This window comes from Schistocerca americana, chromosome 1, assembly GCF_021461395.2.
Source record: "Schistocerca americana isolate TAMUIC-IGC-003095 chromosome 1, iqSchAmer2.1, whole genome shotgun sequence".
Taxonomy (NCBI): domain Eukaryota; kingdom Metazoa; phylum Arthropoda; class Insecta; order Orthoptera; family Acrididae; genus Schistocerca; species Schistocerca americana.
Window position 1 is genome coordinate 264,581,039 of NC_060119.1, and position 17,227 is coordinate 264,598,265.

At 43.3% G+C, this 17,227-nt stretch overlaps 1 protein-coding gene across 1 annotated transcript in view; it reads left to right on the plus strand.

Annotated features, from left to right (window-relative positions):
• LOC124577102 (serine/arginine repetitive matrix protein 1-like) overlaps positions 1-17,227 on the plus strand; it is a 303,302-nt gene that overhangs the window by 253,814 nt on the left and 32,261 nt on the right. The window contains exons 7-8 of the mRNA XM_047131217.1: positions 14,405-14,542; positions 14,721-14,901. Of these exons, the coding sequence (XP_046987173.1) occupies positions 14,405-14,542; positions 14,721-14,901 (319 nt within the window). The remainder of the gene's footprint in view (positions 1-14,404; positions 14,543-14,720; positions 14,902-17,227) is intronic.

Here is a 17,227-nt window from a genome sequence, read left to right on the forward strand (position 1 = left end):
TGGCCAGGGTAGTTGACTTACACCTTCTAGAGCACGTTGGGTGGCACGGGATACATGCGGACGTGCATTGTCCTGTTGGAACAGCAAGTTATCTTGCCGGTCTAGGAATGGTAGAACGATGGTTTCGATGACGGTTTGGATGTACCGTGCACTATTCAGTGTTCCCTTGACGATCACCAGTGGTGTACGGCCAGTGTAGGAGATCGCTCCCCACACCATGATGCCGGGTGTTGGCCCTGTGTGCCTCGGTCGTATGCAGTCCTGATTGTGGCGCTCACCTGCACGGCGCCAAACACGCATACGACCATCATTGGCACCAAGGCAGAAGCGACTCTCATCGCTGAAGACGACACGTCTCCATTCGTCCCTCCATTCACGCCTGTCGCGACACCACTGGAGGCGGGCTGCACGATGTTGGGGCCTGAGCGGAAGACGGCCTAACGGTGTGTGGGACCGTAGCCCAGCTTCATGGAGACGGTTGCGAATGGTCCTCGCCGATGCCCCAGGAGCAACAGTGTCCATAATTTGCTGGGAAGTGGCGGTGCGGTCCCCTACGGCACTGCGTAGGATCCTACGGTCTTGGCGTGCATCCGTGCGTCGCTGCGGTCCGGTCCCAGGTCGACGGGCACGTGCACCTTCCGCCGACCACTGGCGACAACATCGATGTACTGTGGAGACCTCACGCCCCACGTGTTGAGCAATTCGGCGGTACGTCCACCCGGCCTCCCGCATGCCCACTATACGCCCTCGCTCAAAGTCCGTCAACTGCACATACTGATCACGTCCACGCTGTCGCGGCATGCTACCAGTGTTAAAGACTGCGATGGAGCTCCGTATGCCACGGCAAACTGGCTGACACCGACGGCGGCGGTGCACAAATGCTGCGCAGCTAGCGCCATTCGACGGCCAACACCGCGGTTCCTGGTGTGTCTGCTGTGCCGTGCGTGTGATCATTGCTTGTACAGCCCTCTCGCAGTGTCCGGAGCAAGTATGGTGGGTCTGACACACCGGTGTCAATGTGTTCTTTTTTCCATTTCCAGGAGTGTAGATATAGCAGGGGTCAGTGAAGTAAAGTGGAAGGAAGACAACGATTTCTGGTCAGACGAGTATCGGGTAATATCAACAGTAGCAGAAAATGGTATAACCGGTGTAGGATTCGTTATGAATAGGAAGGTAGGGCAGTGGGTGTGTTACTGTGAACAGTTCAGTGACCGGGTTGTTCTAATCAGAATCGACAGCAGACCAACACCGACAACGATAGTTCAGGTATACATGCCGACGTCGCAAGCTGAAGATGAACAGATAGAGAAAGTGTATGAGGATATTGAAAGGGTAATGCAGTATGTAAAGGGGGACGAAAATCTAATAGTCATGGGCGACTGGAATGCAGTTGTAGGGGAAGGAGTAGAAGAAAAGGTTACAGGAGAATATGGGCTTGGGACAAGGAATGAAAGAGGAGAAAGACTAATTGAGTTCTGTAACAAGTTTCAGCTAGTAATAGCGAATACCCTGTTCAAGAATCACAATAGGAGGAGGTATACTTGGAAAAGGCCGGGAGATACGAGTAGATTTCAATTAGATTACATCATGGTCAGACAGAGATTCGGAAATCAGATACTGGATTGTAAGGCGTACCCAGGAGCAGATATAGACTCAGATCACAATATAGTAGTGATGAAGAGTAGGCTGAAGTTCAAGACATTAGTCAGGAAGAATCAATACGCAAAGAAGTGGGATACGGAAGTACTAAGGAATGACGAGATACGTTTGAAGTTCTCTAACTCTATAGATACAGCAATAAGGAATAGCGCAGTAGGCAGTACAGTTGAAGAGGATAGGACATCTCTAAAAAGAGCCATCACAGACGTTGGGAAGGAAAACATAGGTACAAAGAAGGTAGCTGCGAAGAAACCATGGGTAACAGAAGAAATACTTCAGGTGATTGAAGAAAGGAGGAAGTACAAACATGTTCAGGAAAAACAGGAATACAGAAATACAAGTCGCTGAGGAATGAGATAAATACGAAGTGCAGGGAAGCTAAGTCGAAATGGCTGCAGGAAAAATGTGAAGACATCGAAAAAGATATGATTGTCGGAAGGACAGACTCAGCATACAGGAAAGTCAAAACAACCTTTGGTGACATTAAAGGCAACGGTGGTAACATTAAGAGTGCAGCGGGAATTCCACTGTTAAATGCAGAGGAGAGAGCAGATAGGTGGAAAGAATGCATTGAAAGCCTCTATGGGGGTGAAGATTTGGCGGATGTGATAGAAGAAGAAACAGGAGTCGATTTGGAAGAGATAGGTGATCCAGTATTAGAATCGGAATTTAAAAGAGCTTTGGAGGACTTACGGTCAAATAAACCAGAAGGGATAGATAACATTCCATCAGAATTTCTAAAATCATTGGGGAAAGTGGCAACAAAACGACTATTTACGTTGGTGTGTAGAATATATGAGTCTGGCGATATACCATCTGACTTTCGGAAAAGCATCATCCACACAATTCCGAAGACGGGAAGAGCTGACAAGTGCGAGAATTATCGCACAATCAGCTTAACAGCTCATGCATCGAAGCTACTTACAAGAATAATATATAGAAGAATGGAAAAGAAAATTGAGAATGCGCTAGGTGACGATCAGTTTGGCTTTAGTAAAAGTAAAGGGACGAGAGAGGCAATTCTGACGTTACGGCTAATAACGGAAGCAAGGCTAAAGAAAAATCAAGACACTTTCATAGGATTTGTAGACCTGGAAAAAGCGTTCGACAATATAAAATGGTGCAAGCTGTTCGAGATTCTGAAAAAAGTAGAGGTAAGCTATAGGGAGAGACGGGTCATATACAATATGTACAACAACCAAGAGGGAATAATAAGAGTGGACGATCAAGAACGAAGTGCTCGTATTAAGAGGGGTGTAAGACAAGGCTGTAGCCTTTCGCCTTTACTCCTCAATCTGTACATCGAAGAAGCACTGATGGAAATAAAAGAAAGGTTCAGGAGGGGAATTAAAATACAAGGGGAAGGGATATCAATGATACGATTCGCTGATGTCATTGCTATCCTGAGTGAAAGTGAAGAAGAATTAAATTATCTGCTGAACGGAATGAACAGTCTAATGAGTACACAGTATGGTTTGAGAGTAAATCGGAGAAAGACGAAGGTAATGAGAAGTAGTAGAAATGAGAACAGCGAGAAACTTAACATCAAGATTGATGGTCACGAAGTCAATGAAGTTAAGGAATTCTGCTACCTATGCAGTAAAATAACCAATGACGGACGGAGCAAGGAGGATATCAAAAGCAGACTCGCTATGGCGAAAAAGGCATTTCTGGCCAAGAGAAGTCTACTAATATCAAATACCGACCTTAATTTGAGGAAGAAATTTCTGACGATGTACGTCTGGAGTACAGCATTGTATGGTAGTGAAACATGGACTGTGGGAAAACCGCAACAGAAGAGAATCGAAGCATTTGAGATGTGGTGCTATAGACGAATGTTGAAAATTAGGTGGACTGATATGGTAAGGAACGAGGAGGTTCTACGCAGAATTGGAGAGGAAAGGAATATGTGGAAAACACTGATATGGAGAAGGGACAGGATAATAGGACATCTGCTAAGACATGAGCGAATGACTTCCTTGGTACTAGAGGGAGCTGTAGAGGGCAAAAACTGTAGAGGAAGACAGAGATTGGAATACGTCAAGCAAATAATTGAGGACGTAGGTTGCAAGTGCTACTCTGAGATGAAGAGGTTAGCACAGGAAAGGAAATCGTGGCGGGCCGCATATCAAACCAGTCAGTAGACTGATGACAAAAAAAAAAAAAAATTATTAGGACTGTCGAGCACAGTACATTTCAGAACAGGTTTCCACAGATCTCCTACAGGAGGGAAGTGATAAATCAGGTACATTTATACCAAGTTCCGGGAAATTTCACTCTGTTACTAAGCACGAGTCCTTGTAACGGCTGTACTCTAGCTGTCTAACAGATGCAACCAGCAGTTTATTCACGGCCACCATTATAAAACCTGCACTGCTATGTACGAGTCATTGCGGCTGACGACTGTCCACATGCGTGACCACAGTTTTAAAATCTTATTTGTGTAAAATATTGGAATTCCTGTTTTCTGCTTCCGTTATATTCGCAACTAAACAACTGCAACTCACTGAAAGTGTGTCATCAAGAAGGGCGCTAAAATTAAAATGTACAGAAATTAAACGAGGACCGTGGCTTCAGTAGTGCACGTATGCTGGTGTCTAACACTGTGAGGTTACAGAAAACTTCTGTTGAGTTTTTGACCTTTCAACAGAATCCGTCTTTGTCAGGGTTTAAGAAAATAATTATAATATGTATATCACGATGACGCCGATCAAATGTCGGATTATTATTATTTCTAATATTATTATTATGTAAATATTATGCTAGTGGCATGTCAGTGTCTTCGTACAGAGAATTTCTGACCCCAACATTCGCTGTCTTTAGCTTCTTTCTTCAATGTGCTGCATGCCCTTCCGTCTTTCATGTCATCCAGATGTTTAATTTTTCTCCTTCTTCGTCCTCTAGTCTCTCTGGTCTTCCGTTCGATAACGCCGTTTATGGGCCTCTCGTGTCTATTATGTGTCCGATCTAGCTGATGTTCCTCTCAAGAGTTGTATTGGGAACAGCATTCCTCTCTCCTATTCTCAATTCATCATCGTCTCTTACCCACTTGATCTCCTCTATTTCCCTTCAGCAACACATTTCAAAACTTTTTCTGCATTTTTCTCATGGTCCACGTCTCTGGTCTTTAATTCAAAGCTCCCTTAATTCCAACCTCAACTCCTTGTTGAATGCGACTATTATTCCACTTTCATTTCGTCAGTGGTCTTTCTGTGTTAGCAATCTTCTCAAGCGCTTCAAGTGCTTCACATTATCCAGATCTCGATTGTCGACAGTAATCCTCAAAGGTTTTTCCCGTTTAGATATTCACATCACTTTAGATTTCTCAATGTTGATTAGCATCCCATATTCCCTTTGGGATTACACCAGCCGACTCGTCATATGTCACAGCACTGTGTGATTTCTGGAGAGCATTTACTTACTTGATGATGTTAACGAGTCATCTTCATATCCTGAAGTTGCCGTATCCGTTCAAAGTTTCCCTCGCGACCATTCTCCATACAGATTTAAGTCTTTCGGTGATAGACAACATCCTCACCTGATCCCTCTTCCCAATTCCACGCTGAAATTCAATCTCACCTTTCCTTTTTTACCCCGGCACAAGTTGAGAATTAGTCTCTAATCTCTTCATTCTGTTCCTTGCTTTTGCAGGATGTTCATCAATTTTATCCATCTGACTTTGCCGAAGGCCTTATGCCAGTCTATCAAACAAGAGCGAACTTCTTCGTTAATAGCAAAAACTCTGACAAAATACAGACCATGGGCATCGCGTACCTGGTTCCTTTTCTTTTCCTAGATCCCAACTGGTCCTCTGCCATTACGTCTCCAATATTTTGTTCTAGGCGTCTGTTGAGTATTCATCCAAAGATCGTTGCCACGTCTGATATCAGACTGACAGTTCTGTAATCACAAAATTTGTTGATTTGTTGTTTCTTCTTGACATAAACCACTGAGGCGTCCAAAGAGTTCTTAGGCCATTCGCAGATTTCGTAGATTTTGTTGACTAGTTGCGTCAGCGATTACAACCCTCCGTTTCCGACATCTTTCAGCAAATACACCGGCATGTCGCGGTCTCCTGTAGATTTCTTCATCTCCTTAATCGCTTTCTCTGCTTCGGCTGTCCGTATACTGGGACCTTTTCCGTCTCGTCAATAACCTCCTCTGTCTCATTTCGCTCTCTTGCGGACGACGATTCTTATTGTAAGGTCCCTTTAGGTATTCTTATATTTTCAGCACCTCCGCTTGTCCTAAACTTTTGTCCCCTGGAGTCATGTACTCCGAAGGTCCTTTGCTCAAAAATGGCTCTGAGCACTATAGGACTTAACATCTGAGGTCATGAATCCCCTAGAACTTAGAACTACTTAAACCTAACTAAGCTAAGGACATCACACACATCCATGCCCGAGGCAGGATTCGAACCTGCGACCGTAGCAGTCGCGCGGTTCCGGACTGAAGCGCCTAGAACCGCTCTGCCACCGCGGCCGGCGGTCCTTTGTTCTCGCTTCCTCCCGTCTCCTCCGTTTTCTGGCACATAGGGTCATACCTTCCGCTTCTTTGTAGTTACCATATTTCGCCGCACATTTTTTCTATGTAATAGTCTTTCGCTTTGTCTGTTTATCTCGTGAGTGTGCTGTTAATATTTCTTTATTCTTATTAGTTAACAATTTCACGCTTCCTCCTTTTCTGGATCTTCCAGAGCATCTTATTGATAATTCAGGGTTTCCCTACTGTCTTTGGTTTCCTCCCAACTCCACTCTTTCAGTATTCAACAATACCAGTGCCGGGTACTGGTATAAAAACAGCCAATAACTTTTCTTTTAATGGATGTCATCCTCACCTTGGTATTTCAGGAAAATTTTATATTACGGGCCATGATTTCACCACCGATATTTAGCCATTTTCAAGAATAAAACAGAAAAATTGCAAGGACAGAGAATATATACTTAGTCCTATCACTTCAGTAACAATATCATCCAAGTGGCAGTTACAAAACGACGTATTACTCACTTTTCGTGTTTGAACGCAGAAAAAAGTCATTTAAGTTAGTTGCTGCTGCCGTTGACTGTGAGAAACCTTATCTAAAGACCGAAGTTATTCGTAAAGCTGACACGGTAAGAAGTCCGAGGACATTTTATCGAAGTGAGAACAGACATCTCACAGAAATTTCCCTTGAAAATACCCGAAGATGACTGTCAGAGAACCAGACGGTATGGTACATAAATCCTAAATTACCCTTACGTTGCTATCCGCGAGGTATATTATATTCCTCCCTGACCAAATAATTGAGTCCGCTCCCACTACTAAAGAAATTTATTTCGTCGGGTGTTAGTGCGATAGTAATTTCAGATCTTCCACTGTGTACTTAGATAGTGATATCTTACGCGAAGCTAGCGGCAGTGTGCGCGCTTATAACTACACACTTCTTTTATATGTTTCACCGGGGACAAATAATTTTGGTGACGGAATGTTCAATGTCTTTACATTGCAAGCGTGGATAAATAAGTTTTAAAAATATCAGTATGTTCCTGACCTGTGTATAAAGTAACTAAATCTTTGTAATACTTTTTTTTCGTATTATGCATTTCGTTGTATGGACCATTTCCGGAAGCTATTAGAAATACCTTAAAGTAAATAATTATGATCTCTCATGTTTTCGTGGCATGTTTGATTTATAGTGTGCTGCTGGATGTTCTGCCAAGTTGTTTCCACTTTATGTACAATATTTCGATGAGCGACGCAGCTATCTTCTTTAGGCCCTGCGAGTTTTACTGTTATGGGTACCCACTGCCTTGAATGCAACCAGACTATAAACTACTGTTCGTCTCACACAACTATTCATAGCCGAGTTCGATTCCCGACGCTCACCACCCACTACGTCGTTTGATGCTCTTTTGCTTTCCAAGACTCGTACTGATACTCTGTGTTAATTATATTCTCTCAGAGTTTGTCTCTTCTGCTGGATGAAATGGCTAACGAGAGTTTAACAAAAATGGTGCCCTACTCTGTAACGTATCTTCCCTCCCTAGCAGATATTAATGTGCGGCAAATGTTTAAATTGTGTAAAAAGTAAGCAATGCATGAATAAAGGTTTGCCGCGGAAAAGAAAAATCACAAATGCGATTTCAGGATGTGGTTAGTACTAGAATACACATCGAAAAGCAGTCAGATTCTTTGTTGTGCAGTATCACTGTGATTATACTTTTAGGCCACTTTCGATGTATCACGCGCTGGTGGCTATTGTACACCATCATTTTTTGAAGGCTCGTTGACCGTGAAAGTACTATATTGACTTCCGGCATTAGTTCAGACTTCGTAGAAATAGATCTGCAGATTCGTCATTTTAAGAATACCATACTTAAATAAAACGTCGAAATAAGCATTCGGTCGTTCTAGCTTCAAATAATGTGAGCACAATTCCCGACACGTTCACCTGAAAATATGACCTCAGCAAATAAAATTAATATCGTAGTGATAAAGGGTTTATATAAAAACTGCAAACACTGTTAACTACGAAAATGATAAACATTATTCGATAAATCCGATATTTTACGGTGTTTGCAACATGTACGCCCTACAAATCTGAAAAGTTTGAAGAGAAGATTCGAAGGAACTTAACAAGAAGGGAAACTTCTCTTCCATGTCTTGCGTTTTTCAAAAAACTGAATATAATTACTGAGTTTCTTTAACACATTTTATATATAGCACAGTCCCGAGCGGCCAGCAAGAGACATTTTCAGAATACGATATCGGATGGGTGCTGCTATCAATGTTTATACTGATTTGTAACATAGTCGTTACAATTGGTTGTGTATGCAGTGACATAACTATAAAATTACACCACATTTGTGATTATTTACTTTCCCGAAGATCCTGCAGATAAGAAACGTTGCGTTACAGGGCGGTTTAGTTAATTTTCTGTTGTAACGTAGTGTAGACACTTACTGAGTAATGTCATTTTCCTTAAGTAACAAGAAATTGCTAGTGAACACCGGATGACCTGTCCAACAAAGCAGAATTTTGTTCGCTACAGTTTCAGCCAAATCAGTGAATATGGAACCTAGTAAACCTGTATGGTATGTAATACCTACATTATTCGACGTCTCAGATAACCCATCACGACTTTAGCTTCAGGGGAAACCACACAGAGGCGATAGTAAATCGTCAAAAGCAATAAAACTGTTTCCAACACAGGAGAAACCAGTTCCACGATTGCTACTAAATCTGAGCCACAAACGGCAAGAATCTTCACCACATTCGCGTTTGAAACAAAATTGATTACATTTACAAAAATATTCTTGTATTAGAAAGTCAAGGGAAGTGTAAGAAACGATGACTCATTGGACTCCATAAAAAATTTCTGAAGTGTCGAGGAAAGTGCATATGTTAATAACAACATCCACTACCAGAAATATATGCTTCTCAATAGTCTCTTACTATTAGAAGAGTAATCCTCCAATATGGACATACTCTAATGTTCTTCTTCATGAATGAGTTGTAGCTTATGAAGCTGAATCAGTGTGATTCGGCTGTTGTTACATGTATTTCAAAATAATTCACGTCTATTGGTAACTAACTAAACACAATCACTATTCCGCTAATTAAGTGAAAAATAATTGAAAACAAACATTATCCTTACAATGCACGTGACTGTGTGTTTTCTCACCGCTTGGAGCGCTAGAATAGCTCCCACTGTAAAACTGTAAAATGGTTCAAATGGCTCTGAGCACTATGGGACTTAACATCTTAGGTCATCAGTCCCCTAGAACTTAGAACTACTTAAACCTAACTAACCTAAGAACATCACACACATCCATGCCCGAGGCGGGATTCGAACCGGCGATCGTAGCAGTCCCGCGGTTCCGGATTGCGGCGCCTAGAACCGCACGGCCACCGCGGCCGGCTGTAAAACTGTAGCAAAGAAAACTTTTTTTTTGTGGTAAGCCCAAACTACTGAGGTCATCGGTCCCTAGGCTTACACACTACTTAATGTAACTTAGATTATCTTACGCTAAGGACAACACCACACACACCCATTCCCGAGGGATGACTCTAACCTCCGACCGGGGGGGGGGGGGGGGGGGAGGGGGGGGGGGAGCCGTGCGAACCGTGGTAATCAGCCCTAAACGGCACGGCTAACCCGCGCGACAAAAACGGTAACAATTTTCGCACCAGAATGTGTTCTGGGCGTATTTAATAGACTGTGGTGTACACAATGCGATTGCAGCGCACCAAGTGGTCGGAATTTACGCTATTGAGCTAGGTGAGATCTTCTGAAAACAAAATTCTTAATTCTTTCTAACAGTCTGTAGAATTGTTTTTACAAAGGGGAAGGTTAGTAGCGCAAGAAATTGCAGCAACAACAAGAAACAACAAGAAGAAGACGCCACTTTTTTCTGACAACCCTACTAGGTGTGCACTGCTTCATTACCGGACAGTTTATTTACGAATTTCTTGTAACCTACAATATTTACTGCATACTATCGTGTCCTTTAAGAACAAAAAAATTGCTAGTAAACAGAAGAAGATCTGACCTTTTGCAGAAAGGCGTGGCTTATCTACACAGAAACGTAAATTTTACCTCACTACACTTGCAGTCAAATCAGTGAATGTCGAACGTAGGAAACGTATACGGCATGCAATACTAACTTCATTTAACGTATCCGATAGGCTACCACAACTGTAGCTGAAAGAATAACCACACAGACATGGTAATAAAAGAAGAGAAGCAATAAAACTGTTTTCCAACAAAGAAGAAACCCAGTTCCTGAACGGTTGCCGCACCTGGGGTACAAACGGCAGTAATTTTCCAGACATTCGCTTCTGAAGCAAAAATGAATACATTTGCAAAACTACTTATGTAATAGAAAGGTACAATTAATATTCGATCTGTAATCTCTGGGGCTACAGGCACAATTGGCGACATGGATTTCTTAGAGACTGTAGATTTCTTTATGCGAACAATAAAAATAAAATAAAATAATACATATTATGCAAGATATGTTTCAACTAGGAGCATTATTGAAACTGAATGCGTCTACAGAATGAGATTTTCACTCTGCAGCGGAGTGTGCGCTGATATGAAACTTCCTGGCAGATTAAAACTGTGTGCCCGACCGAGACTCGAACTCGGGACCTTTGCCTTTCGCGGGCAGGTGCTCTACCATCTGAGCTACTGATGCACGTCTCTCGCCCGGTATTCATTGTTTATTAATTTTCTGACATTTTTAATTCGATAGGCTCCTCATTTATGCTGTTCCAGACTCTTGGTGTTTGCATCACGATAGTGGCCTCGTCGCATTTGGTAGTTTGATTATATTGCAGAGGTGCTTAGGTTTGTTATACACACTGTGATCCTGGCATCCTTTCTTATCTCAACCACATGTCAGCAGAAAAGTAAGTTCGCCCTGTTTTCAAAGTTCCATCGAGAATATTATGTTCCAGAATCTCTGTAAGCTTTTCCGCTACATGTAGCCACAATACAAATGTGTCGTCCACGTACCGATAGAAGCACATTGGTTACAAAGTGACGGATACTAGTGCCCTCAACTCGAGAAATCAAACATTTTCAAACAAAACAGGCATCGACGAAGAATTACAATGCCTAGGAATAGCGTTCCGATAGGCTGAGTACTCAGATCGTCGCAGCTAAAATGAAGAACGCCTGACGAAGCGGTTATAACTGAGACCAAGAGTGAGAAGCTAAAGCCGCGAAGGGTATCGACGTTGTCAGGGGATTCCTATCACGGATCGCGCGGCTCCCCTCGCCGAAGGTTCGAGTCATCACTCTGGCATGGGCGTGTGTGTGTTGTCCTTAGCGTAAGTTAATCTAAGATTAAGTAGTGTGTAAGGTTAGGGACCGCTGACCTTAGCAGTTTGGTCCCATAAGATCTTACCACAAATTTCCAAATTTCTCCAGAGCAGCTGGAAATCGTTTATCTATCTTAAGCTGGCCGAATATATGGAGATATCGGTCTACTCCAACGGAAGCATGGCAACCATTGCTCTACACTCTCTCCAACTGAGGTAAAATATATTCCATGTAAAGCTATAGACGATTTAGGCCTCCGAATGCCGGATGTGTATCGTATTCCATGCGAATGTGGCATGACTTACATGGACCAGACTATCAGAACGTTCAAGGATAGAACTTAGGAATATTAGCGACAAATCCGACTAAAGAAACTAAGGAAAACAGGTGTCGCCCAGCCCTCCCTCGAATAATTTGATGAGACCAGTAAAGTAGTACAGACGCCAAGCTCCTGGGACAGCATAATTGCCGGCCGGTGTGGCCGAGCGGTTCTAGGCGCTTCAGTCTGGAACAGCGCGACCGATACGGTCGCAGGTTCAAATCCTGCCTCGCGCATGGATGTGTGTGATATCCTTAGGTTAGTTAGGTTTAAGTAGTTCTAAGTTCTAGGGGACTGATGACCTCAGATGTTAATTCCTGTAGTGCTCAGAGCCATTTCAACCATTTGACAGCATAATTAAGGAGTCCATCGAAATAAAAATTCAGAAAATCGAAGAAACAGGGAAGGTGGTTTCAGTTTAAATAACCTTGGGTTCCAACACTCAATTTATTAAAAACTCAGCGGACATCACAACTACCACACTTGTCAAAAGCTGACAGAATTTGTGTTTCGCGGAATGCCAGTGCGAGTTCTGAGACACAAAAGAGTTGAATAGTTTAGTTGACCTCAGGAACCGTAATCGACAATAAATAGCTGCAAGAGATAAACAACTGGTCGTATGATATTTGAAGGCCTGCGTTATTGTGATTACTATGCAAGGTTCCTTTGGACGTTCATGTATGTCGAAAGGAACAGTCTTCCTTTGTACATCCATGTATGTCCTAAGGAACAGTCACTGCGGCGACCACACCCGTTACGAAACACATCAAATGAATTCGCAATTCCGAACAAGGACTGCGAATGACGACAACGAAATTCTTTGCCGGACCGGCAGATCTTACGTATGTCGTCAAGCATGCGTCAACAGATTAGTTTGGTTGGATTCCAGGCAGTCAGTTCACATAGGATAATAGCAAAACCCTCAGTACCTGGAGGTAATGTTGGGTCGGTGGTCGATTTGATTGGGTTAATAGGGAGGCAAAGACCAAACAGCGAGGTCATCGGTCTCATCGGATAAGGGAAGGAATTCGGCCGTGCCCTGTCAAATGAACCATCCAGGCATTTGCTTGAAGTGATTTAGGGCAATCACGAAAAATCTACATCAGGATGGCGTGACGCGGTATTGAACCGTCGTCCCCCCAAATACGAGTCCAGTGTGCTAACCATTGCGCAACCTTTCTCGGTGGTGGTCGATACGTGCAAAAAATGGAAACGACAACTTGGAAGCACGCCCAGAAGCTCGATATTTAGGTAAAGAGTTGTGTGGCATCGTTCAGCGGTAGACACATGATGGCTATTACGACGCCTAGTAGATACGGTTTTATTCCAGCACGTAAAAATGGCTCTGAGCGCTATGGGATTGAACATCTGTCGTCATAAGTCCCCTAGAACTTTTTTTCTTAAATTGAAAAGAAAAAATTAAAGAAAACCTAGAACTTAGAACTACCTAAACCTAACCAGCCTAATGCCATGTAATCGAATTAAAATCAAATGTTATTGAGTGAATTAGATTATGAAACGAGGTACTTAAAGTAGTAGGGTTCCCGGGTTCGATTCCCGGCGGGGTCATGGATTTTCTCTGCCTCGTGATGACTGGGTGTTGTGTGCTGTCCTTAGGTTAGTTAGGTTTAAGTAGTTCTAAGTTCTAGGGGACTGATGACCATAGCTGTTAAGTCCCATAGTGCTCAGCGCCATTTGAACTTAAAGTAGTAGATGAGCTTTGCCGTTAGGGCAGCAAAACAACTTACGATGGACGAAATAGACAGAACATAATATGTACACTGGCGTTTTCAAAAAAATACTTTCTGAAGAAGAGAAATTTGTTAGCATGGAATTTTGATTTAAGTGTTAGGAAGTGATTTAATGGAATGTAGCCATGTATGTATTCGGTCTCCGAAACTGACATACGGCAGGGAGAGCGGTGTGGTGACCACATGCCCCTCCATATCCACATCCAGTGACGGCTATGAGCTGAGAATGACACGGCGGTCGGTCGGTACCGTTTGGCCTTCATGGCCTGTTTGGGAGGAGTTTAGTTTTTTTTTCAATCATGTATGGAAGTCAAACATGGACGGTAAACAGCTAGACAAGAAGAGGATAGAAGATTTTTAAATGGAGAATACTTAAGATGAGATGACATTGAACAGAACTTGGGAGGAAAGAAATTTGTGACACAATCTGACTAGAATAAGTAATCGGTTGATATGACACATTTTGAGACATCAAGGGATCACCAGTTTAGAATTGATGGGAAGTGTGGGCGGGTAAAAATCGTAGAGGAAGTCCAAGAGATCATTAGAGTAAGCAAATATAGAAGGATGTAAGTTCCAGTAGTAAGTCGGAGATGAAGAGGTTTGCACAGGATACTGTAACGTGGAGAGCTGCATCAAACCAGTTTCGGACTGAAGACCATAACGACATAAGGTGTGGTGAACATTCCCACAAAATCTGAATAATACGGGACTGCTGCTCTATCATGCTCCATCAGTGTAATTTTAGAATGCATCCAGTAATTTGTAAGCGATCAGCACTAACCTGCGCTGCTTCACTAGTGCGAGTCAGTACGTCAGTTGTGAGGTATGTTGTGGAGAGTACAGTGAAGTTGCTTGTGCATGCAGGTCGGACAGCGGCCTAGTTCCACCCCCGCCAATGCCTGCTACGCCACCGCCCACGCCGCCGCCGCCTCCCTGTCGCAGCACGGCCGCCACGCCGGTCAGCGCAGCAGGCACCGCCCACAACCCGCCGCCCACTCAGAGGTAACAGACAAACCCAATCTGTCGTCATGGCTATACTGTTCCCTTTTGAAATCATGTCCACTCGTTCGTGATCAGATTGTATTAGTGACACGCATTTTCATATCATCAAGAGCTTTTGTTTTCTACCGAGACATTGCTATTTACACTTCGCTGCTGCAAATGCTGTTCGCTTCTGCAGCCGACACTTCGCGTACCACAGAGTAACCGAGGCGCAGTCCGTGGCCGCCGCCAGCCACCACCAGGAGGCGTTCGTCGCCGTGTCCATGGTGGAGCTGCCTGGCAACCACTCGCGGAATCACTCCAACAAAAACCATGACCAGACACAGCAGCAGCAGCAGCACCAGCACGTCTCACCCGAGGTATGGTCAACAGCGTGTGTACAGTAGCTAGCGGCCGCGCGGGATTAGCCGAGCGGTCTAGGGCGTTGCAGTCATGGACTGTGCGGCAGGTCCCGGCGGAGGTTCGAGTCCTCCCTTGGACATGGGTGTGTGTGTTTGTCCTTAGAATAATTTAGGATAAATAGTGTGGAAGCTTAGGGACTGATGACCTTAGCAGTTAAGTCCCATAAGATTTCACACACATTTGAACATTTTAGTAGCTAGCGTAATTAATCACGCTTTCACTGCTGATCAGATAAAATATAGGACCTAAGAAAACTAACCGAGAACTGTTAATAGCTGAAATCAAAAGTATAGGTTTCTAGAAGCACATCACTGGGAAAACATTCTAGCATCTTGGAACTTTGGCCGGCCGAAGTGGCCGTGCGCTTAAAGGCGCTGCAGTCTGGAACCGCAAGACCGCTACGGTCGCAGGTTCGAATCCTGCCTCGGGCATGGATGTTTGTGATGTCCTTAGGTTAGTTAGGTTTAACTAGTTCTAAGTTCTAGGGGACTAATGACCTCAGCAGTTGAGTCCCATAGTGCTCAGAGCCATTTGAACCATCTTGGAACTTTGTTGGAGAATATACCTTCTATTGAGGGAATAAGATCTGTTCTCATTTTTAAGCTTCAGTAGACTCAAACATTTTGTAAAACTATAATAAATATGAATCAAATTTACAGTAATTTATCACATACATGATGCTCTTTCTCTGTCTCTCTCTCTCTCTCTCTCTCTTTCTCTCTCTTTCTCTCTCTTCTCTCTCTTCTCTCTCTCTCTCTCTCTCTCACACACACACACATTGTTTACGTTCCTTTCCTTCGAGCTCCATCCCTAGAAAATATAGCTAAGCATCAAACATTTACGTTAATATTTAACTTTTTGGCTAGTTAGTTGTAAAGAAATCTTTATGCAAGACCTCCTCTTTCTGGCCATATTATGCTGAATGAAATTGATCTTGCTATCTGCAGTACTTGACCTGGCTACATAGAAGTCGAGAGGCACTGTTTGTTAACAAATGCGGTTACAGCGTTGGGTATGTATAGTACATCTCCATTTGTTCAAGAAGATAAACGTTTCGTATGCCCCAATGTGATACTAGATAGAGTGATTCAGCTGCCCCAAATACTGGGTTTTCTTTAGATCGCCACACCTTCAAATATCATGTGTTATATTTCCATATTCTTTCAGTCTCTACGCGCAAACCACTAGACCCACAGAAAAAATAAAAGGGAAGTTTTTGTAGGAAATTTAATGTAGTTAAAATTTGTACAGCGATACGTCTTCGTTGAAGGGCACGGTTTTCGGGTTATTCAAGATAATTGAATTTATAGATGGCTTCTGAATGTTTCTCTTGAATAATTTCAAAACTATGTAATCTAGTGGAAACGTATTCCGGTAAAAATTTTAGCTGCATTAAATGTCCTACGAAAAGGCCATGTAAATTTTTTAAGTAGCGCTAATAGTCTGTTCGTAGCGAACGAGAGAATACGAAAATCTTCCACATGATATTTGAAGGTGTTGCGGATTTCATAAAACCCAGCGTTATGGGCAGCTGATTAACCCCGTATACTGAAAACATCAAGTTACAAGAGCTATAATTGCTGTTATGAATGTTCCTGACGGGTTAAGACTGTATGCCAGACTGGAAGTCGAACCTTGGTTGTCTGACTAGAAGTCAAAACTTGGGTCTGATCCCTCCGTGAACAAGTGCTCTGCCGACTTAGCTATCCAAGAAAGGCTCACGGCACCCTCTCCTTCACTGCCCCTGGCCACACTGCTTCACACCCGCCAGCACCTCTTTCTTCTACTTTCCAAACTTTACAGTAACTGTCCTGTATACCTCGCGGAATTAGCACTCCTGGAAGAAACGGTATTGTGGAGACAGGGCTTAGCCGCAGCCTTGAGCACAGTTTTCAAAATGTATTTTCACCCTGCTGTGGAGTGTGCGCTTATCTGGATCTACCTGGCGGATTGAAACTGTGTGCCACATTCGGACTCGCTGTTGGCAATTTTGGGACTGGCCCTTTTCAGTGAACCGGACATGCACGAACAAAATGTCCCATCTACCGGCAACAAAAACAGACATTAAATCGTTGTCGCCGGGCATTGTCGAATTTGGGTTAGACCGAACGATCACTTGCTCCCAATCAACCAAAAGATGATTATCAGCGTAACTAAGTCCTTCAATGCTGCAAACCAAAGCGCTTAATTGATCAAAGGGAATGGGCATACAAGAACAGGAGATGCAAGATCGATTCTCGGGCCTCATCCCTTCCAGTATGTTACCAACAATTTGTCCCTCGG